We start from the raw sequence: 25,732 nt of genomic DNA, 5'->3' as shown, positions 1-25,732 counted from the left end.
AGAAAACACACAAAAGCGTTTAGCTGTTTATCGTACCAAGCACAGCGTTAGTCTACTGAGGTATTGTTCTGGAATAAAAGTATGGTTCATCGTATCCAGAGGCTGCCAGTGCAAGGTGACCTGTGGCTCCGCAAGCCCGATAGAGGTAACGTATGTACTGTGTAAAAGTACAGAGGGTCTAAAAAGGCCACGTTGAAGCTATTCATCTAAAACAGCAATATTCCAATTTAAAGTCTATTTTAAGTACTTAAGTGTAAAAACAAATGTCAAATAGCAATATAGCTTTTTTAGATGAATTGCTTCAATGTGGTTTTAGACCCCCAGGTATATTTTTCATTAAGTATATGTCGGAGTTAGTTATGAATTAAGAAGAGAAATTGATCAAATCGGAAAATAAAATGAAGTTACATCACTTCCGTCATGAAGTTGCAACGCTCCGACGAAAGGTGGTGTACGAGCAGAGCGGAGTGAAGTCGGGAGTCACTACAGAGTCGTCGTGTCGAGCGGACGTGCACTGCCGTTCTAGTCGGGCGGTCTACCGCGAACCATCGTCTTGAGCGGACGTGTCGAATAATTACGATCGGAACGTGGAGTGCTATAGTCGCTCACCTATAACTTGTAGGGACGTCAAGAAAGTGTGATCGGAAAAGAGCACCTAGCAAGTACGTTCACATGTCCCGATGATTCGGTCCGAATGTTGGAACCATGGGTGGTGGAGGGCCCCTTCGCGCTAACGTCCTTATGCGCGCTAGATAACGAGAGACTGTGTAACCGTTACGAATACCGTGACGTTGCCGTGAGTGTGTACCTTATGCTGTGACTTTATTTAATCGTGATACAAAAACTATGTGGAAGTAAATAAAATGATTGTGATACTGATGACGGCCATTATTGTCTTGTAACGCCCACCCATCCCTTCTGACATCACACCACTTTTACGACATCAGAAGTGGGATTAGTGAACTTGGATGAAGACAATGTGATGCGACGTTCACAACAAGACAATGTAAGTTTGGATTATCACAATCAGAAGAAGATTATGATGACTATCACATTCGTGTGTCCACGTGATGAAGATGTAGTGTCCATCCATGACTGAATTTGAAAATGGACCTGAATTTGAAATGAACCTTGCCAATGATCGGCATCACTACATGCCGTAAGATATGATGGCGTGAACATCAACAATATTTCCATAATGTGTGCAGTCGTGTTTGGAAATTATGGTACCTCAACTTGGAAACTGTTATTACGGTGAGTCGTTTTCATACTGGATCCTTTATTGCTGGGTGAATTTCCGTTTCTAGTAATGAGGAAAATTGCTTTTTTTTAAAAACCAAATTGGCGAGACATATTGTGTCAATCTGTGTCAATCATACCGCGTTTTCCAATCTGTTTTCATCATTGTCAAATCTTTGTATTTTGGTCTAAAAATATTTCGAATTGGTGTAGACACGCTTGACCTGCGTGGTTAAAGTTGTATTTTCTCACTCCAAGCAAAAAGAAATTAATCATGACATGATAATTGAGTCTCGTTAAATAACGTGTTTTGTAATCTACCGTCATTCATCAAATGTTTCAATATTCAATATTCTTTATTTGTAATCTTTTTAAACCGATTGAAAGAAAGTCATGTGAATACGATAATACAGTGAATTCTTTTGTTTCATGTCATAACTTGCCACGTGGTTCGGCAACTGGTGGATTGCTAGCGGCGATGTAAGTGGTGCGGCCTGAGCTGTAGCCGTGCAGTGACGTCATCATGGCAGCACGTTGTATTATACCAGTCGGACTTGCTGCGCTGGTGAAGACCTAAACCATGTCACAAGACCAGTGGTTGATCTTTTATTGGAAATTCTTATAAGTCCTGGTGAGTCTTATCTGTTTTACCTGATTTGAAATATGGGAAGTTTTAATAGGATACAAACGAATGTAGTGCAGAAAGTTGTCTTTTGTTAACTTTAGTTAAATTGGAAATCGTAATGAAGTGAAGTAAACATTGCGAAGTAAAATGATTTGGATTATGATTAAATGAAATAGGCTTAGAAAATGCCCGAAACAGAGTAAATCATTAGTGAGAAAATTGGAGCAAAACATTCTAAATGATGATCATACCGAATCAGTAATTGTGTAAGTGCGGTAATATTTCCTCGAGGTGTTGGTCGCTACATTGTGACTTTATGACTTGTGTGTGTGAGAGCAGGGTGCTCTGTCGTTTTGTGGTCGTGGACCATGGTGGCCATCCCGGGAGGGGATGTTGTGACTCATGACTGTTTTGTAGCGTAACCGCAGTTGGGGGAGGAATATTACAGCCTGTTGTGCTTTGCAGTAGATGTGTAATGTTGGTTGATTTAATTGAGCAATGACAGCTATGATTGACCTGTTTCGGAGCAACTCTGATAGGAAGCTGCGCACTTGTAGTGTTCGGGGCTGCAGCCACTTTTGTGCTGCTCGTCTTAGAAACTACAGGTATGCGGTCGAGGCCTGGATGTCATGTTGACTTTGTATTTGGTCATGACATTGTACCTGAATCTAAGTCAAGTTGACCTCCGGTAGAATTAGTCGAACTGCGCAAATTAGAAATTAGTGATATAAAAGAAATTGTGTAACGCATTGACCACTATTCTACCAACTAAAATGTAAAGTTTGTGTGCTAGCTGTGTTGAGATATCGTCACTTGGTGTAAGTGGCATGAGTTGCTGTCGCTCGATTTAGGTGGCAGTAACGACTGTGTTGGGATATCGTCACTTGGTGTAAGTGGCATGAGTTGCTGTCGCTCGATTTAGGTGGCAGCAACGACTGTGTTGAGATATCGTCACTTGGTGTAAGTGGCATGAGTTGCTGTCGCTCGGTTTAGGTGGCAGCAACGACTGTGTTGAGATATCGTCACTTGGTGTAAGTGGCATGAGTTGCTACCGCTCGATTTAGGTGGTAGTGACGCCTGGTTGTGAGATATCGTCACTTGGTGTAAGTGGCATGAGTTGCTACCGCTCGATTTAGGTGGTAGTGACGCCTGGTTGTGAGATATCGTCACTCAGTAGAGTGGCATGAGTTGCTACCGCTCGATTTAGGTGGTAGTGACGCCTGGTTTTGAGATATCGTCGCTCAGTAGAGTGGCATGAGTTACTATCGCTCGTTTAGGTGATAGTAACGACAGACGTGTAAAGAGTAATTGGATTTTCATGTTTGGTTGTTTATAGTGTGTGAATACTGGTCAATGGTCCGTGTATTGTTAGTTGATGATTTATCATGATGTCATGAGAGCTCGTGTAGAGTCACAAGTAGAGCTCGTGTAGAGTCACAAGTAGAGCTCGTGTAGAGTCACAAGTAGAGCTCGTGTAGAGTCACAAGTAGAGCTCGTGTAGAGTCACAAGTAGAGCTCGTGTAGAGTCACAAGTAGAGTCACAAGTAGAGCTCGTGTAGAGTCACAAGTAGAGCTCTTGTAGAGTCACAAGTAGAGCTCTTGTAGAGTCACAAGTAGAGCTCGTGTAGAGTCACAAGTAGAGTCTCATGTTGGTCAGGAATGACCGAGCGAACTTGGATACTGTGCTGTGGTATGTTGTTTCAGATTAACACACGAGGACGTGTGTCGCGCAGGATGGCCGTGTCGGAGTTAGTTATGAATTAAGAAGAGAAATTGATCAAATCGGAAAATAAAATGAAGTTACATCACTTCCGTCATGAAGTTGCAACGCTCCGACGAAAGGTGGTGTACGAGCAGAGCGGAGTGAAGTCGGGAGTCACTACAGAGTCGTCGTGTCGAGCGGACGTGCACTGCCGTTCTAGTCGGGCGGTCTACCGCGAACCATCGTCTTGAGCGGACGTGTCGAATAATTACGATCGGAACGTGGAGTGCTATAGTCGCTCACCTATAACTTGTAGGGACGTCAAGAAAGTGTGATCGGAAAAGAGCACCTAGCAAGTACGTTCACATGTCCCGATGATTCGGTCCGAATGTTGGAACCATGGGTGGTGGAGGGCCCCTTCGCGCTAACGTCCTTATGCGCGCTAGATAACGAGAGACTGTGTAACCGTTACGAATACCGTGACGTTGCCGTGAGTGTGTACCTTATGCTGTGACTTTATTTAATCGTGATACAAAAACTATGTGGAAGTAAATAAAATGATTGTGATACTGATGACGGCCATTATTGTCTTCTAACGCCCACTCTTCAAACGCCCACCCTCCATTCTGATGATGATGTTACGACCGACCCCACCCCCTCTGCTACGACATATATATGTTTGAAAAAAAAAAATAGGCTATATATATATAAATAGGCTAACTTTTAACGGCGGCATATTGTAAGTACAGATGACTTTAAGTTTACAAGTACTTAGAGCTTTATTTAAATAAACTTTTCAAGAAAATAATTTCACAAATCTTACTTATTTAAGTTTAGATGTGCTTGAATGATTTTGATTAAAACTTTTTTAAAATGTTATCAGACTTACGTAACTGTTCAATTATTTTTTTATTCTGTCTTTAGTTAGTGCAATTTAAGTAATAAATAATGATGGTTATTACTTATTTTCAAGTTTAGAGTTTCATTTCATTTGGTAAGATAATCTCTATTGAAGATTGATTTAGTAACAGAGGATAAGAAGAAAGACCGAATTGGTTACGTTTAGTCCAAAACATTGTCTGCAGACAATAAACCTAAAAACAAAAAAGTAAATTATCATAACCAGCCCATTAACGTCCCCACTGCTGGGGCACGGGCCTTCCCTATTGATAGATATTTAGGGAGAACAAAAAATGAAAAATAAATGTATAATTAATATACTTACTTAAGTACCTTAATGTTCAATGCTAACCAACTACAAAATGAACCATTTTTATTGCAAATAAATGAATTATGAATTAAAACGTAGCGATATCATTTCAACATACTTATACCAAAATACAATACTTATAAGAAAACTAAATGGAATATTAGATACTTTTTAAGGTATCATTTTAAGAGGAGGCTTCTAATTTTGAATAACATATCGTCGCCTTATAAAGAAAACTACGAAAGCGCCTTTTTTGAAAAATGACATTAGAATATGATTTTAGTTAACAAAACAACGTTGTGTGTGGTGTCAATTTTACTCGGATTGGAATTAATTGAAAGAAACCGAGGTTTTGTTGAACAAACTCACATCCGAATGTGATTTTTCAAAAAGGCGCATATATGGTTTTCGTTATAAGGCATTTTTAATAAGGCAAATTTACCGATATAACTATGGCAATAGAATAGAATAGTGTTGTGAGTGTGGAGCCGTGTACGCATGACGGTTTATGGTAAAATGATTTCGGAGCGGGAGGACGTCGCGGGCGATGCGCAGACGCCGGCGGCCCCGCCCCCCGCGCTAATTGCGCCAATCTCCGCCCCGCACGCACACGCACGGAGGTGCGTATGTGTGCGTACACGCATACTTTACAGGACTAACAATTTAAAACTAGACTTAGCTCTGTTTTTTTATACTCTTTGTCGATTTTATTGATTACCCTACCATGATACTAGTTGTTTAATATTTTTTTCCGTAGATAAAAAAAATTGTTATCTTTAGACTTGGCGCCTTTGCCTGTTAAAAGTAGGTACCTGTATTGCAAGTAAAAAAATAAAAAAATTAGGTACATGTACGTACTTATTTTTGCATAGAAACCCATTTGATCATTACATATGAATATGAATATTTGAATGCAATAAAATATTTCGTAATCTTTTAAACCTATACACGATATTTATGACATCAACTATAACTGCAATACCGGTGGAAAAACTCTACTTGCTGTATATTTCTTATTACTCATACACACACAAGCATTCAAAATGCAATTGTCATAAGTAATTAAAAAACACAGTTTAAAATGCGAGAGAATCCACCACGAAAAGCCTTTACCCACAAGAGAAAAATAGCGAGTCATTTCATACTCTTATTGCTCTCACTTACCCGAGTTAATTGTTAGTTACCCGACGATCATACTGTTTTACCTCGCCGAGGGTAATTGGAAAAATTCTCATTACACCGCCATCTTGTGACAATAAAATGAACTAAATCACAGGCAAAGTTATTAGACCTCCGTTTGTGGGCGATCCTGACAGTTTTAATGCGAGTTTTGCCACTCCCCGGATACTTCATACAAAACACCTCGTTTTACACAGACACTACACATTGACGTTATCGTACACGGGCATCTGTGTGTGTGACGTCTGACGCCATACAATTGACGACTAAATTAAAACCGAAGCAGGGTGAGGTAAACTTAGCCGCTAATAACAAAGCCTGCCATTTTTTACTCTTTATAAGTTTTACCTCATATAGAGTCAAGCAAATTCCTCCTTCGAACTCTACCACTTCTTACATAGCTTACCCTAAATAAATTAAACAAACGTACCGAAAAACGTTTTCTTTTTTCTATTGAACTGATTTATGAATTTTAATCAAGAAAAACGTAATAGTAATTACGACATTTTATCACGTTTTTCTATGACGTCACGATAGTAATTTCGTGTTTTGACGTTTAGTAAAAAGTAACTGATTTGACTAGTTGGAAACCAGCCTATTCTAGTTAAGCTAGGTCAGTCATTTCATTAAGTACACATCAAAAAGTGCCCTTGTAATACTTACGACGTATGTCATTATTTGACAATCAGTCATACAAATTGTAATTGCCACTTGTCAAGGAGTCACTATGTTCGATACCATGATGGATTTCATAGAAATTTTGTGACCACCTCATCTACAACGTGTTGTAGCTAAAAATCAGCGTTTTGTTCGTGAGAGCATAAACTTGCGCTGAGCTATGACCAAATCTTGCCTCCTTTTATTTTCGTAAATACAACTGCTCTTAAATTCCGACGACAATCCAATCATAGGCCACCTTATCTTTTTAAAACTTCCTTTCGTCCCATTCATTTACCATCCTAAATTCATACAATAACTCGTACCATAAACAACCAAATCCCCATTCATTATCCATAGTATTGTCTCTTACTTTCTACTCATTTTCCTACATACAATTAAAGACAATAACCACCCCCAAACTTGAGTCACATATCATTGCAATGTGAACTTTGTCGCATTGTTCCAAGGTGTAATTTCATAGGTGGAAGCGCATGGTCGGCCGAGGTGGCGATTGTTCAATAGGTGTGAAATCACCGATGGTTGGATACTCTTGAATAATGGGTTCGAATCCAGCTTACCTCGCGATACACTTTAGGTTCATCTGTTTTCTCTTTATTGGCTATTCGACTTTTATTGTTGTAATAACGATTGAAAATCGAGTACTACTCTTTTGTCTAATGATACACATTGGAATGGTGTTATTGTCTTCTTTTTGTGTGTGGCGTAATTTTATAATAAACAATTTCTATTCTTATCTGTTAATATTGAATTATTTATTGTATAAATATACAATACGTAATTCATACGCAAATGCAAATGTTAATGGACTAAAATGCAATTATTTAAAGTTAATAATTTTTGTGTAAATCTAAAATTCCAAGATAAGTAATAATTTTTCGTTTTTTTTTTTTTGTTTGTTTAAGGTATATGGACGTACTACAAGATGATATCGGAATTTAAAGTAAAAATTGATGTGTGTTTTATTGAACTACATCAGTCTGTGGCAAGGTATCGTAATTTCGACTTCTCTCAGTGTAATTCGGTTCAGTAATTGTACATTTTTACTACTACTACTACTGTAAACAAAGCACCTCATAGAAGCTAGATAGCTTTTGCTTACGACACATTATTTAACAAAAGAAATATGACGACATGACTTCACATGTAAATATATGAAGTAGGTGAGTAGCATACAGAAAATTAAATTATACAAACTTTCAGAACTGGAAAATTGTATGATTCCATAATATAAATTAAACTATAAAAAACATGAGTGGGTAACACCGTATAAACAATAAAATGATGTTTTCAACTCGACTATTAGACGTAGTTTCCTTAAATAAAACCCAACTAAAGGATAGAGTTTCAGTAGACATCTACACTTTTAGTGGAAATAAAAATAACAATAAAACAGATTTGGAGAGTGAAATAAATTTTCCCTTCGTCATCAATCGCGTTGTTGGTATAAATTATAGTGCATCAAACGCAGACCCTATCGAATTACAACACCCGTCACCATGCAACAAAATTCAAAAGTAAATAAAATATGAACCTAAATATAAAAGTTGTCTTTAATGCATTGATGTATTAATGTTAGTATAGCTTTAATGTAATTTTGTTTTTGTTTTTTATTTATGTGTTGTTAGTATTAATAGTGTTCTACTAATAAGTAAGTTTTTACTAATAAGAACACAAAGGTTTATATTTTAATTAAACACACACACTCTGTCTATCCAAAATTCCAAATCCAAAATGGGTTATCCATTTGGGAAAACTAATTTGAGTAGCTATAAAATATATATGCATCGCTACAGCTCTATAGCCTGGCTAGCATTGGAATGATGGAAAAGGAAAACACTATGGGATGAGAAAACGACATATTAACTTAGGCATACAACCAAGGCGACCTGTCCAATTAAACGTTATGAGTACAAGTAAAATTTACTTTTAAATGCACGAGACCGCATTCTACCAAATACGCGGCAAGTTGTCAGTATAAAATTCATATAAAAATTCAGTGGCCAGAAGCAAAAACCGACGACGTCGCTCGTAAACTCGAAGGCAAAAGTGAAAACGATGCGCGTTGTCATCGCGCACAGTATATGTGCCTCGCGAACGCTTCATAATGCGCTTTACAACTCCACTGTCTCAGTACACTATACGAGCTAATATCAGCACCATAAAACATACATTTAAACATCAACAAACCCCGAACGCGACACAGGAATCTATATTAATTAACTACTGTTCCTTAAGTAAAAAGGAACGCGACGTAACTTTAATTAACACCCATATCTTCTTTTGGAAATCGATGTGTAATATCATATGTAAGCAAGTACCTAATCGGGCCCCCGTATGTCGACCAAATGAATTCACCAGATTCAGATGTAATCGCAGCGACAAGAAGCCGCGGCCGACGGCGACACGATAAGGCGCGCTTACAAACCGCCCAAAACTCGGGCGAGCCGGTCCCCGGCCTCGACGCCCATAAACTACGCTACATAACTGCTGTGAACGCGACGAAATCAATTCCCAGTTCCGATTCCGAGAAGTGACACAGTTTCTCGAGTGTCACATCACTACCGACGACCGCTAAATAAATTCTGGCGATCCCGACCGCGCCGCATGCCAATCTAGCCCCTAACGACCGCGTGCTTAGAACGCTCGCGCCTCAAATGAGCAGTTAAAATATAAAGAAGAGCCACCTGTCCCCACGAAAAACTTTATAGCCTCCATAAAATTTAAACCTCAAAAAAACAAAAAAGTATGGATTATTTTTTTCTTTTACGGCCGAGACCCATTTTAGATCGTGTTTACCTAAGCTGTCACCTTACAGAATGGCGATTTTGACTGGTCGGGTCCGGTGAATTAATTGTGGAGTTTCGGAGAGATATCGTCTGATGCGCGATAAGCCGCGACGGACGGCTGCCTACCGTCCGTGGGAGCAATTTGCTTAAATACTGACAGCTTCGGTCGCGGAATTAGAGGGTCGTTTAACGTGCTTAATTGTTATGGCGTCCAGTTCCGCGGTATCCGTACTAAAATGAGAATTAATGGATGTGAGTAGAGGAGTCATATTTCATGGTTGAGGTAGATGAGAAGTTGTTGGTCTTACCGTGCGAGGAGACGGCGGCCGAGTAGGAGGGGTGCATCTGCTGGTGGTAGTAGCGGGCGCGGCTGTGGTGGCCGCCCTCGAGCGGCGAGTGGAAGAAGTCGCCGTTGTTGTCGGCGCCGGCGTCGGCCGCGGCCGGGCTGCCGTTGACGCGGCTGTCGTACCAGCGCTGCTGCAGCGCGCCCGCGCCGCCGCCGCCTGCGCCGCCGCCCTCTCCGCTCATGTCCATGCTCGCTCCGGCCTCACACACCATGCATCGCTTTTATACACACGCACTCAGAGTCCACTCTGCTATCCGCATTTCAACAGTCAGTCTCTTATTCGCTCGATTGCTGCGATCGAAGCGAGTTCAGTCTCATCCTCGTGAAGACTTCACGCGGCCGCGATCAGCCTTGGCCGGCTCATGCTGCCCTTATCTGAAAACGAAGTGAAATACATTTTCATTGGATCACTTTGGGTATTATCGCACACCGCTACATCAAAGGGTATTAAATCCGTCGTTTTGTCAAAAAAGAGACAATCAATTAAGATAATATTGGTGTTATCGAAAGACGTCTGATATCGATACGCTCCCAATTTGATTAAGTGATAGCGAGCGAACAACACTCGATACCGCAGCGATAAGCGATAACGCGCATTAACCGCTGTTAGCCAACCGAACCGTGATTTTTATTGCCACTAAACTCGCTGAAGATATCTGAGTGGTGTATCTGTCGTAGACACGTAACACGGCGCATCATGAAAGCCGTCGCTTCATGATCTATAGACGGATAAAGGCACGGCTCCTGTATATCACTCGCGACTTTTATACAACCAGTAATAGCGTCGTTTAGCTACTAATCACAATCTTAAAAGTTTTGTTGTCAGAAACATAGAAGAATATTTTAATGACGAAGTGCCTACAATAAAAGATCTTAAGAATAGTAATCGCCCATTTGTTAAACTAGAAGAACGAGGAACATGGGTGAAGAATTCGCGGGAGATAATAAATTACGTCTCGAGACACAAACGTGAGGCAAATGACTCGTTCGCCATTTATTCAGAGAGCGGTTAAAACATTAACATATATCTAACAACTTTTAGCTTTGTAAAAACTGGATCACGGATGACGAGTAGCCAAAAATTTCAAGTAGTACCTAAACGAATATATTTAATTAATTATTTGCATAATATTAGAGTGTTAAAAAGTGCCACTGTTTTGAAGAGTAAATTTTTCGCTGTTTGTAGGTAATTATTTCTGAAATGAATTCCTTTATGATATATACTAATAATATATAAAAAGTCTTTATTTTAATTTATCAATCGCAATGTTTCTTTGTGCCTATCTTTTGGCAACAGTAGATAAGGAATCGTTATCACCAATCGAAAAATAACCTTATTTTCTGCCATTTTTTTTGTTATCAGCTCATTAATTGTCATTACGATACGATGTGTCAAAAGTTAAGCTTTGATAACAATCTATTGTGACCGCCTAAGCCAATAATGCTGCTTGAAATAATAGCGTTGTGATTTACAAAAAAAAACGACTTTATTGTTATCGATTGAATCTCAGTTCATTTTTTAAGTAAATTGTTGAATGTTTGACAACACTATGTTCCATATTTAAAGATTGTTGCAGATTAATTTCAAATTAATACTACGTAAAGCGGGTAATCTAATCAACTTAATGACGTAGCTTTCTTCTAAAATCGCTATCTGTGTCCAGCAGTGAACTAATTCAGAGTGACGATTTTAAATGATGATAATTAAAATCGATTTCGATACAAACTGACAAACGAATGCAAACGGTGACGCAGATAGGTAATTATATTTCATTCATACGCTAGTCTTTCAAATTCATATCGAGAGACGCCATTTTAAACTACAACAATGCGGTGTTTTACATATTTGACATAGAGAATTTGAATTTGAAGAAGAATTATGTATGCCTCTAGGTCTAGGTCATGGAAAATAACTGCAGCGTGGATGGTATTGAATCAATGAAGGCTGTGCGTCAACAGATTATGATTTACGTCAATTGACAAATCTGCTTGTTAACAAGCTCCTGACGTACAAGATAAACTTTAAAATTTACTATCTAAATGTAACACCTCACGTGTAGTGGTAGATACATATATACACTCACCTGCACTCTCTAAAAGGTTAAATTTTTCTATATATTTTATACAACCTTGAAGGGTATGAAGGCTTAATTCATACACAAACATACATAATCTGACGCCCGTAATCCTTAATGAAGTTGACAGAGCTATAAGTAATCAAGGATAACAAAATAAAATAAATAAAAAAAAATAAAAATAAAATAAAAATAACTTGCAGCCACTTCATGACAACTTGATGAACCTTATGTTGAGCGGAGAATCAGCCTATCGCCGATAAAAATTGTGCACCACGTTAGAAAGGACACAATTCCTCAGTCGGATTATATGACATGCCCGTAAAGTCAAGCAACTGAACGTGGTATATGTTTTTTATTCACTCCCAGTTCAACATAGAAGGATTTATACACATAGTTTATTAAAAAAAAACTGTAATTTTTCTTATTTAAGAAGTTATTTATGTCAAAATTGCTAGAAAATGTAGAGCTCCAAATAGGAATCCGATATTTATTACTTTTCATAAAATATTGATTATTTAAAAAAAATACATAGGGAAATATAAAAATACAAGTACCTACACGTTACAAAGACAAATAAATGCTAAAAAACAAAAATTCCCTAATTTAAATTACGTAATCGCCCGAAAATCCAACCACATTGAGTATAGATAAAAACATATACAAACTACATAATTATTAAGGTCAACAACATTATGTATGATCAAACATTCTCACCAGTTGTATGCGATAAGATGAAATCTCTGCAATATATCTAAGTATCAATATGTATAGTGGTCTTAAATACGAGTGCACAGATCTAAAATCACTACTGGCACCGCCGCTATCTAACCATCCACTGAAAATCATTTTACAGATAAAGAAAATATATAAAAATCAGACATTTATCGCAAATTACGTCTATTTGATGTGATTTCCTCGTAATATCATGTGATAATGTTGATAAGGGCCCGTATAGTAATGACTGTAATGAGCGATGGATACCTACTGAAACGCAAGGCGTTTCCTGTATTAAAATATTTTTAATTCATTCTCGTTATCTACCTATTTTTTTCAGTCAGTAAATATTTAAACCTTTTATTACGTGGCTTTTAAATTAGTGATTGATGATGGTTGCAAAATATCCGCATTGACAAATATGTGTAATATGATAAAAGTTAATAGTTATTTTTTTCTCCGGTTGATCGAGGGGAGGCCTGTGCCCAGCAGTGGGACGTATATAGGCTGTTTATGTTATGTATGTATTTTTTTAAATGAAATTAAATAACCCATTTTATGGATATATAAATAACCCATTATATCAATGAGGGACTTTTTATGTTTCTCAAAATCAATATGGTAGGCGCTGCAAAGATTTTCCTTCGTTTCATCATCATCAGCCGTACGACGCCCAGTGCTGGGCATAGGCCTCCCCCAAGACGACGATCGGTCCTGCGCTGCCCGCATCCAGCGGCTTCCCGCGACCTTTTTCCTCGACCTTCCTTCGTTTAACTCACAGATATTAGTTTTAACCTTCTAATTTGATGGATAAACGACACATGCATCTTTTATCTTTGTTTTTGGATACTATTACTGATGACCCTTTTTATTACACCCATGCATAATTACATCTTCTACCCATTATTATTCTGATCAAAATAAAGAGAAGCAATATAGGTAGCTACATAATTCTATGTATTATAATGTGATCCAAATATCAAGCAATAATTATTTTTAGACATGTTTCTGCCATTACATAGATTTTTGTGAATAATTATGAACCCGAGTAATAAGAACATATGTATTCCAGCTCCGTGCTTCGGAAGGCACGTTAAGCCGTTGATCCCGGCTGCATTAGCAGTCCTTAATAACCATCAATCCGCACTGGGCCCGCGTGATGGTTTAAGGCCCGTTCTCCCTATCCATCCATAGGGAAGGCCCGTGCCCCAGCAGTGGGGACGTTAATGGGCTGATGATGATGATGATGATGTAATTATCACGTCAAATGTAGACAGCGCCATCTATAATGTTTTTGAGGAACATAGTCTGGAAATCCCCTTATTTAGCTGGCTACACAGACACACTAGTTATTGTAACTCTAAAGACGTTTTGCGTTTTACAAAAAAAAAAAACAATTTATTCTTTAAATTCTTAGTTTATTAATTTAAAAAAAAAACTGTCTGTAAGACCACGGGCAATTTATTAAAGCTTTAAACTCCAAGTAAAAACAGCACTTTAAAAAAAACGTAAGGTGTTGAATGCATTTTATGCATCATAATTATGATTGCCATTTTAATCGTATTAATGTCTTTATTTGAATAGTATAATAATGCGACTCAATTATCATACTGTATATAGTACGAACCTATTTATAGTTAAACGAAAAATATGTTACTATCGAGATCGTTTCAATCATTTTAATAAATTGTGTATTTGTTTAGTTACATTATAAAAACATTTTAATGGAATTAAAAATTGCAAATGGTGGCTTCCTCGTTTAAAATGTTAATCCTAAAAACTACAGCTTGAGGTAAGTATAGAGTAAAATGATGTCTAATGTCTTGTTAATGAGACTTTCCAGGCTACGCTTCTCAAAAACAATATAGATGGCTCTGTAAAAAAAATCCTTCGTTTAACCTTCTAATTTCATGGATAATACATCTTTTATCTTTGTATTTGGGTATATATGATGACCCTTTTTATTACACCCAGGCATAATTACATCTTCCACCCACTGTCATTCTGATCAAAATAAAGAGAAGCAATATAATTTTATACATAATGTGATCCAAATATCAAGCAACAATTATTTTTATATATGTTTCTGCTATATCATTGTCATCATCACCAGCCCATTAACGTCCCCACTGCTGTGCCACGGGCCTTCCCTATGGATGGATAGCGGGCTCAGTGCGGATTGATGGTTATTAACGACTGCTAATGCAGCCGGGACCAACGGCTTAACGTGCCTTCCGAAGCACGGAGGACCTCGAGATGAAATATTTTTTTTGTGGTCACCCATCCTTTACGACCCATCCTTTACGGGCCTTTACGAAAGTTGCTTAACTTTTACAATCGCAGACCGAGCGCATTTACCGCTGCGCCACCGAGCTCCTCTATTTCATTGTATTTTGGAATAATTATGCACCCGAGAAAATAGGTCATAATCACGTTAAAACTGTACTACGCCATCTATATAGTTTTTGGCGAACGTAGCTTGGAAAGTTCCTTATTTATTCCACAAGAAATAAAACTATTCGGTACTCTAGTTCGACGTCACACTACGACACCTTTACTTTTTAAGCGAGATCAACAAAGACAAAAGGAGAGTAATGTTTCTATTGATTGAGAAGGGAATGTTAGGTTGGTTTGGACACGTAGAGCGGATGAAGGATAATAGGATTGCAAAAGCGGTATATAAAGCGAAGTTAATGGTAGGGCTGGCAGAGGAAGACCGAGAAGGACTTATGATGACCAAATTGGAGATGTTAGAAAAGGTTCAATACGATCTACTCTGAACCGGCGTGCGTGTATGAAGCGATTGATGAATGTGGAGGAAGCAAGAGAAGTGTGTCAGGATCGAAGCAAATGGAATTCTATAGTCTCTGCTTACCCCGGTGGGAAATAGGCGTGAGTTTATGTATGTATGTGTTTCTATTGATAGGTACCTACTTACTTGCAATATTTTTTCACTAACGTACGTATATAAAATCGACCACCCACTGTGCTTTTTCATTATATATTATTAACACGTTGACAGTCCAGTGACCCATATACGGGTCATGATGGAGTGGCTCCATACGTCCGTGACCCATACATGGGTCACTAAGAAACAACCAGGTACGTACTAAGGGCGAGTGCTCCACTTGGATCCCGGGTAACTTAGCAAAGGTTGAAGTAATATGCGGGACTTACAAGGCAGTCAAAACATTTGGTATGGGGACTGTCAACGTGTTAAAATTGCACAACATTTAATTAAAACTGTTGTAAGTACCTTACAATATATTACTATTATTCACTTGTTTAATACAATGTTGCTACATCAAACCCAACTTTTAATGTAGTTGGATACTTTTAATAGTAATAGGTAAGTAGGTACTAATTTAATAGGTACTTAGCCCTATGCATGTCCTGTATCAATTACACGATTGTATATTAAGCTGTAAAACGGCGGAACACGAACCCGTTAAGAAGAAAAAAGCTATAATATTGAAACAAAAACTGCTCGCTATGTATTAGGTCAAATACGCAGTATAGTACTATAGTATACTTATACCTTTTTGATAATATGTATATTGCAGTCACTTGAAAGTGTTTACCAACCTTTGACTTGTATTTGTTGATATGATAAAGTTATATAAACTTTTTTCGCGTTACTTTCAGCGCATTTGAGTTTCGTTTCATTTTGTGTAACTTACGTATAAAACATAGTTTTACTGGAATCAAAGAAGAAAATCTTTAAAAACAATAAGTAGTCCTTAGAGCAACAGGAAGGCCGCGTTGCTTTATGTAAATTAAATAGTACAGAACATATATTTTGACATTTGCGTCGTCCATCTTGTACTGCCTGCATCGTTTTTTTTTCTCTAAATACACCTACGTATAAGTTTCATGTGCAAACCCAACTTCATTATAATTACCTACTTTTATGTACGTATAGTTAAGTGGACATGTAAGCTTTGAGCAGTATTTATTTCATATTTTTTTTACATGCAAGTATGACTCGCTGCATTGTGCCTCGTTCACAATGCATCCTTAAGTCGAGCGTCGATTATTAACTTTATATGCTTTGCTCGAACAAGCCACTTGATCCACGATACGAGTGATCGATGCGTGTGCGCACGATAACGATGGCATTTCACTGCAGAGCAAGGTTATACCTGTAGTAGGTAAGTACACCATTATTGTTGGTTATTATGAAAATGATCGCCACAATATTTTGATGTAATATGACAATATACCTAATAGGAAGTCTGCTGTAAGTAAGAAGGTACATGTGATATTCTTTTATAGCTATTAGTAATCTTCAAAGAATAAAATAAAACCATGCATGGATGGATTAGGCCTAAACAACTTAGTTTTTCATCATTATTTATATATTGATTATCATCAGGAAAAACCGACTTATTGTCTATCCCGACGAATGCATTATCCCACCCTACCTCAGAAATGTATTAAATTGTATTAATACATTTCAAAAAAGTAATACTATTAATATGACTGGTAACACTGCTTACTTGAATTTAATAAGTAACATATTTGTGTATTTATTGTAGGCCAAAAGCAAGTCATCAATTAAACATACACACACAGAAGTACACACGACAGTAGTAAGCGAAGTCGGGCGATATCAGTCATACTATCGGCCTCGATCACGATCCAGTGATAGGTGCGCAGTAGCAGATACGTTACCATAAATCATCGGAGATTGCCGCACAACAATGATAAGCTTGCCTTAAACCCACCGTTACTTTCTGTTTGTTGATTATCATTATAATTCTACAAAATCTAAACGAGCCCGTAGTACGTAGTAGGTGGAAGGTAAAATAAGAATTTTCAAGATTGTTTAAGTTTTCAAGAAATAAATTAGAAGAAAAAGTGTATCGATTGAGTGAATTGAATATTCAGCATTCACATAAGAAGACGAATTTCTTTCTTCACTATTTTTCTTAAAACTTTCTACATATATTTTTTTTCAATTTTGTGCTACATATGTAGAGAGTACATGAAAATTAACTATGTAACAAACTAACACGATTGAAAAAAAAACGCATATCTAAATTAGGTATTACATATTCTATATTCTACAACATAATAACCTTTATTAAGCTTACTATACGAATAAATGAACGTAAGTTGAATATAATTGTGGGAGGGATAATGAGCCTTGTACAAATAACGCATGTTTTAATATAACTGGTAAATAAGCTACAAAAAATATGTAGGCTGAATGCATGAATTGCTCGAGGCAAGAAGGGCGAACCTCACCAAAACCGAGATGCTTTGATAAAAAGCGGTCAATTGCCAGTGAACTTGTATTTTTTTTTATATACTTATTCAGCCATTTTTTATTTTGTTTGTTAGAAGCAGAAATGACGTAGTAACTCATGCACAAGAAAAATGTGCATGAGTTACTGCGTCAACTGTTTCGAATCGATTGAAAAAATCTTGTCTTTTACCATTTTACTGGGTTTTAAATTTTGTTCTGTTATTAAAATATTTTTTAGATAATAATATTTAAGTCTTTTACAAAAATACTTTTTAGAAGGATAAAAACACTACAGACGTCGGTCTTGCTAAAGTAAAAAAAACCTAAAGATCTTTGTTCTTATTATCAAGTTTTTAAGATAAACAAATTGTTGTTTAGCCTCGTTAACAAAACATGTGAGCTTACACCCCGGTTATCTCGAGATTAGACGGCATCCAATTAAAATAATTGATTCCTCTGGACCTCCGCGGAGGGTCAAAAAACCTCTCTACAATCTCGAATCTTATCAGTTTGACGAGAGCCTTTAAGATGTTCAAAATTGAATTGTTTTGGTAATCTTTCGGAGTAAATTAATTAAGCTATTCATTTAATAAAATTGGATGAAAATAATAAAAACAAAACAGCGTCGTCGACATTCTGTTTATCGAAAAATTATGATCATTGTCATTTTATATAAAGACTGCAAAAAATTTTATTTATTCAATTTACAACAGATACCTAAAATGTACCTAGATAGAATAATCATAAATGCAATTTTGGTTTTTTTTTTAATGTTTAATGAAATATTCGAATAATTGCTCAATAAAATAATTAATCTTTCATGAGTTTCATGCCACTAAGATACCACAAAGTGAATTTAGCCTAGTAAGTACTATGTTAGGCCTAAAATCACACAACTTTTCGCATTGCAAGTACAAGACTTTTAGAAGTCTAATAGGCAGAACATATCAGTATCAGATTTTATTTACCACTTTTTACCTTATATTAGTAGGTACAGACATGTGAACGATCTTATGACATTAATAGAAAGAGTTAATCATTTACTATACTTGGGCACTTACGTTAGATGTGTTATTTCTAATATTCCATTGTTAAAGAACGATTGAAATGTCATAGCAGGCATAAAATATAATAGTCGGTTGTTTTAGAATAGTAAGTGCAAAATAAATATAAGCATCTTATATAATAATGAGTATTTGTTATATATAAATGATGGAGTTAAGATAATATAAAAAAAAATACAAAGTCAGATAAAAGAAAGTAAAAAAATATAAGTTTAGAAAGTAAAACCAGACTACGCAAAAATTACGCTCTAAAAAAGATATGAAAAAAGAAATTAGATACATTTCTTCGCATGCCATGGTAAATAAACTCTTACGACAGATTGGTATACCACCACGGCTTCTTCTAAACATCACTAGTGGGAAGAATTTCAGATTAATATACCTATTTTCTTGTGCCATACCTTTTAGAGAGCCTGCTAGAGGGCAGCCATAGAAATTATGTACTGTTCTGAAAGGGCGCCACATTGAATTTAGCGTGACGTCACACCGTATAGAGTGCAACTTGCACTCTATGGAAGTGAAACGTGGACTATGACACAGAGAGACAGAGAGAGGTTGGAAGCGTTTGAGATGTGGTGTTGGCGAAGGATGGAGGGTATAAGCTGGACTGAAATGGTGTCAAATGAAAAACTGCTGGAAAGATTTGAAGAAAAGAGAACCATATTGAAGACTATAGAGAACCGGAGAGGAAATATGATTGGCCACCTGATACGACACGATTCATTTATAACAAACATTATAGAAGGAAAAATTTAAGGAAAGAGAGGAAGGGGTAGACCTAGGATAACATTTATGAAACAAATAAAAGAGAAGGTGCAGGTCGTGTCGTATCGGGAGGTGAAGGTTTTGGCGGGAAGAAGAGAGGAATGGCGATTACTCCACCGACAAGAGCGCAGCTCTTAGGTAAATAGAGAGAGAGACACTCCGTATAGTCAATACGCTTCTAGTTGCACCTCATTTGTTAAATTGTGACAGGTGGTTTATAAGTTACGTTGGAGCAAACGTATATAGGTACATACATGGCGGTTAAACACATAACCCTTATTTTTGCTTCGCCACAGTCGGGTAAATAGCATTTGTGTTTTTGTTGCTTTTTCAGCGATACGCGCCCAACAATAATAGATAAGTACATAACATGATTAAAAAATATGATGGCTGAGATAATAAATTATACCTATATTTCAGTTTCAATTTATACACTTTATTAATGAATTTCTCAAATGGCAGCACCATCTAAAACGGCTTACAGACAATTATCTGTATATGCAAGCAGATAGCAAGCACATCGTAGGTATCATTAAATTCTATTACCTACCAGTAAGAACTGTTATTAGTAAACTGTGAGAAACTGGGCACCAACAGTTAATATTGTACAGCCAACTACATAGAGACACTTAGATGATAACAATATGGCTATATCTGAAAAAATATAAATATATTACTTTTAATTCTTTATTCTCTGAACCAGCGTGCGTGTATGAAGTGACTATTGAATGTGGAGGAAGCAAGAGAAGTATGTCAGGTACGAAGCAAATGTAATTCCATAGTCTCTCTCTCTCTAGGAAACAACCGTGAGTGTATGTATGTGTGTATGTGTATTATTTATTTACACCATGAAAACTATGTTAGTGTCCATAACGATAAAAAATACACTATGTAGTATACAAATAATGTTTAAAGGATCCCCCCCTCCATGTTAAGCACTCAGTTCTGGTAACTATTTACTTAAGTAATACTTACTTAAGTCGTTACACGAGTCATGTCAGGGGCCTTTGGCGGCTCAATAGTAATCCTGACACCAGGGTTGATAAGTTTGGTCATTAATCTCACAACGTCACAACCCACACGAGGGAAGAATATTTTAAAGTTTATTAAAACCAATGTTTGCATTAGGTATGTACCAATTTCGGAATAAAAAATATGATAATTTGTAAAATCATAAAAAATGGGCTAGAAAATGTTCAAAGTCTTTTCGAATTTGAATCAGTCATCTTCTCGACTGTACCTTCATCATAATACCTATCTGTATATTTCAATTTACTCTGCCATTACGAAAATATTATGGCTCAGTACAATATAAAGTGGGTTAGTTCGTGGGACTAACCTGATGGAATAAGATTACCAGATTGAAGTCCCCAGTACAGGCATACGTTTATGTATAGCTCCTTAATAAGGTATAATAATGAACATAATGTCATCAACGGCCTCCGTGGTCCAGTGGTTTGAGCGTTGGGCTCACGATCCGGAGGTCTCGGGTTCAAATCCCGATGGGGACACATCACAAAAATCATTTTGTTACTACTTACTGATGTAAGTTGGTAGTCGTTACATGAGCCATGTCAGGGGCCTTTGGTGGCTCAATGGTAATAGTAACCCTGGGTTAATTGATGAGGTTGGTAATCCACCTCAGAACCCACACGATAGAAGAAGAATGTCAAAAAAGGAGATTTATATACAGTCAGTCATCTGTTGGAACCGATATATTATACTGACTGGTATACTGGATGACTGACCATGAGTTTGGGTCAACCTCTGTTATATCTATACACAAACTTACCACGATATCAGTGGAGCCAGGTTCGATTCCCGAATGAATTTATTTAATAACAGCATTTCCTAAATTGGTTTAGGTATAGATGCATCTCAAGTACTCAACCACTCTCTTTAAACCACGAAGATCTTTCATAGACAACCACACTTAGAATTATTGATTTAAATTGCCGTTAATACAAATAAAAGAAAAATAAAGTTTTGTAAGCTAATACCAAGTGTACAAACAAAGGGATTACATTAAAACCTTCTAAAACTACACTCGGGTAACAAAACAAAGAAACAAACAATCTTTGTAACCACTTCAAGTTAATCTTTGACAGGAGTAAACCCTTACAGGGTTGTCACATGTATAAAAAGTGGAGTTATTATGTAGTTTTTTTTTTTTTGGGACTTAGTAGTAAGTGTGTAAATTGCTTAGGCGGAGTTTTAATATTTCAATTCCATTTAGTACTGTACTATAACAACAGCAATTATATCCTAATCCTATTAAAAATACAAATAAATACAACCAAATATTTGTTCAGAGAAAAAGAAAAATAATTTAATAATATATAGCTGATATACATAGCGATAGCATATAAATACTCCTTTTTTATCCAAGTCGGGCAAACATAGACAGGGGCAGCCCTAGCATACTTTATTTTAGTTTATTTCACGACGCACCCGATAGAGTTTGATCGATGCCTTTTAAAATGAACACCAGATTGAATAATTTATCGAGGCTTGATTTATTCGTTTTTTTATTGAAAATCGTTTAATCCACTGTTGATTGGTACTTACCTACCGTTTAAAAATTCATTATCGATGGGAACACTGCTCTGAACCAGCCATTGTTATAATGTAATTCATAGATTCAACACACCTTAGAGTTGAGGCCATATTTTAATATTATGTTCATAAGTTAAATTGTTTTAAGCAATCATTATTATACTGGCATTTTCAGATTACAAGTTCCATCATTTATATGCACACAATACAAAAATACCCTCTGCCCCTTTTGGGGTAGGCAAATGCAGAAGTAGGTGTTCAGAGAGCAACTAGCAAGACAAAGTTTTTTGTAAACCAAGATCACTCTCAAAATTTGTCTAGAAGAAAAAAAGAGAGCAATTAGGTACAATCTTGGTATCATTAAGGCATGTTGTATAACAGATTGGTTTACAGACCATCTCATCAATTCTTGACCTAGGTATTTTATAAAAGTTAAATATTATCAAAACCTTTTATGGGTATATAAAATTTTAGTACCTTGTATAAATGTTTACGTAAATAGTAAGGTAGAAATATATTTGTGTTTCAAGTAAGTACTTATACTTAGCGATAAAAACATTTATACAATATCTAATGAACAATCTTTAAAAACAGAGAGAAAAACAGAAAATATAGAATTGAAAGGATAACAAATTCCGGAAGCTAAAATTGTATTGCAGCATATTTTTTAATTAAGGTATATTAGCATTAAACTAATATTAATATTCATTCTTTAGATATGCCATTCACAGGATGTCATGTATTATAATATATGTAAATATGTATGGATCCAATCGAGGCAAGGATAAAAAATACAAGCTGATAACCGTTTGAATATTATTTATCGAATTTACCTACTGTGCAACATTTACCGAATTTTATTCCTGGCTTACATATTTGATTTTAGTTTTAGACATGTTACTGTTGGCCTTTCTTCTAGAATTAGTAATCCTTAAGTAGGTTCTCAATAAAATAAAAAATAAATACAATTATTTCTCCCTTGAATATTAACAAAAACATTTGTAGGAATGTAATAAAAGGTAAAGTTAACTCAAGATCTCTTCAAGCATCCTTCCAAATACTTTTTTTTCTTAATTTGGACCACAGTATTAAAGTACATACACAGTAAGTACATAAATACGCAAATCCGGCGGAAACGACCACATAGGCGACACACACAAATACGCTTATCGATAGCTAATCGGCGTCTGCGCATTTCGAGCCGCATTCAAATTTCGAATTGTCATGGCGACCAATCAGAAAAGCCGGCCGGCAATGGCATTGACATTGAATCGCGTTTTTGGAAGTTCTCGGAATATTTTTTAACGACTTTTTTAAGGTTTCAGTTTGTTGGGTTCCGGATATTTTTATTCTATACTATAGACACCTATATATGGCTATATGAATAGAATAAATACACTAAATAATGTGTTTTCAATTCGTAAGGGTTAGGCAATGATACAACTCATCGGAACACAATTTGTAGCCAAATTTGTATTGGCGACCAATAGTGACTGGTCACTTGCCCATCACACTTTCCCTATAATACCTACTTAATTAATATACAACATCAAACATACAACGCAGAGGTAGTTACCTAAATAAGTGCATATATGTACCTACATACAACTGCACTACTGTACACATACAACTTCTTTTTGAATTACTGTCTTCTTGTAAATATGTAAGTCCAAACATAACTATTAAAACGAGTTTTTGTGTACAAAAACTAACCTACTTTACACGGTGTCAATTCACAGCTTTTTAATGTAAATAACATTATTCCTACAAGGTGGCAATGCCTTTTTCGGATACATAACATACATTTTAATCAAGCCCATATATTTGGCTAGGATTAATTGAGCCCCTCGTACCTATATATATTCATATAGTTTTATTAATTTGTACCGATTTTTTTTAAAGATTAATAACAAAAAGAACTCTATGTAAAATAATAACATCGTAAGAGAAATAATGAATGTTTGTAAATATATTTTTTGTAGAGTTCGTTGATGTCTTTTCTATGAGAGTTTCACTGTTTAGTCTAACTTTTATTAGTAATGAAGGTAAGCGAAATAGTTTATTTATATACTCTTATTTGTTTATGATTTTGAAAATAATATATTTTTTAATGTATCTTGGTAAATACAAATAAATAATAGTAAAAAAATGTTTAGAAAAATATAAGTGTACGCATTTTATAAACAAGTTTAAAGCAGATGTAATTTATATATTTAGTTTATCTAAATGTCATATTTAGTGATGTAAATTTTAGTAGCTAGAACATGTAATAGTATGAAACGTGTAGCGTCAGTTTGATGTGTAGAGCGCCATAGTCCGACGGATGTAGAGCCGGTACTTGTAACGTAAATATGTCGCTTAATATACAAAAATATTCATTTATTTTACATTACATTTGTTTATAAAAGAATACCTTACATATTTATTGCATTTTTTCACTTCATTTTTCCATTAGTTTATGAGAAAATAGTGTTAAAGAGTTGCTAGACTTTGAAAAAGTTAGAGAGATCTTTGTGTCTCTTTTCAATGTGTTTTGTTATTTTTCTTATAATCGAATCCTGTGTGTAGTTAAAATATTCAACTATTATTAGATACCCAAGTACTTTGTGTCAAAACAATATTCAAAATAAGTTTCATATTGGAAAATGAAAGTTGTTATTGAATTTTGTCTTCATAATGGCGAAATTAAAATAAATTATTAGTCAACAACTAAATACCTCAAGTGTTCTTATCAGATGCTTATCACTCAAATGTCGATCACTATCACTAATCACTGATGATGGACATAAACACACTGAAATCATGAGCTCCATTCCGTTCGAGGGTTCATTTTCTTATAGTAAGTTTGAAAAATCTCGTATCACAGGTCACTGGGAGTTAATAATGGTAGTAAAGCTAATGAGATTAGGTTTAGGTTAGATCGGATTTAGTTGACAAAACAGTTCATGTTGTATGCGCTTGCGCGGCGACCGGCGCTACCCGCGGCACGTGATGTGGCGTCGATGGGACGCAACCCGATACTAAACCAGTCGTGTGACTTTTTGTTGTGAACGCACGCGTTCGGGTGCCCTCGGGCGTCGTCGGCGGCTTCGGAAATTCTCGGACGCTGATTGGCTGTTGCCCCGCACAGGCGGTGGGTGAGGGCGGAGCCTGACCGCGACGGACCTGTGATGGGAGTGTTCTCTTTTCAGGTTTTCTTTTTCTCTTTTTGGGCGGGCGCGTGCGGTGGTGTGCGTTAGTCGCGCGCGCGGTTCTGCCGACGGCGACGCTCTATGCTTGCTTCTCTACATCTCACCTACGATTAAACTCTAGCTCTACTATTCTGGATTAATAATGTTACGATGCGATTTATTATTTGTGCCTTAAACTGATAATTGTTCTTATGACTAATGTTGAACATACATAGACTTAACAACTATTGTAGAAGAGACTGAAACTTACATCAGTGTCTTTTTTTACTCATCTACCTATTTATTTTCTAAAATGGATAAAACAATGGGTACTAGACTAAATATATAAATTATATTAAGTATGTA

At 36.3% G+C, this 25,732-nt stretch overlaps 1 protein-coding gene and 1 long non-coding RNA gene across 4 annotated transcripts in view; one reads left to right on the top strand and one right to left on the bottom strand.

Annotated features, from left to right (window-relative positions):
- Nucleotides 1–25,199, bottom strand: part of LOC126367047 (GATA-binding factor C-like) — a 103,502-nt gene extending 78,303 nt beyond the window's left edge. For 2 of the 3 annotated variants that reach the window (XM_050010432.1, XM_050010434.1), the window contains exons 1-2: nt 24,914–25,199; nt 9,731–10,143 (exon numbers count right to left, since the gene is read on the bottom strand). In XM_050010432.1, the coding sequence (XP_049866389.1) occupies nt 9,731–9,980 (250 nt within the window). In that variant the 5' untranslated portion in view covers nt 9,981–10,143; nt 24,914–25,199. Of the gene's footprint in view, nt 1–9,730; nt 10,144–12,560; nt 12,674–24,913 lie in introns of those variants that run through there. The other variant, XM_050010433.1, reaches the window with a different exon arrangement.
- LOC126367143 (uncharacterized) lies at nt 351–4,139 on the top strand. Its single transcript, XR_007566442.1, has 2 exons — nt 351–2,715; nt 2,858–4,139. It is a non-coding gene; the product is annotated as an uncharacterized LOC126367143 (long non-coding RNA).
- Nucleotides 25,200–25,732: the final 533 nt, after the last annotated feature.

Source organism: Pectinophora gossypiella, chromosome 5 (assembly GCF_024362695.1).
Source record: "Pectinophora gossypiella chromosome 5, ilPecGoss1.1, whole genome shotgun sequence".
NCBI classification, from domain to species: domain Eukaryota; kingdom Metazoa; phylum Arthropoda; class Insecta; order Lepidoptera; family Gelechiidae; genus Pectinophora; species Pectinophora gossypiella.
The sequence above is the reverse complement of the archived record's forward strand: the minus strand, read 5'-3'. Positions and strand labels throughout refer to the sequence as shown.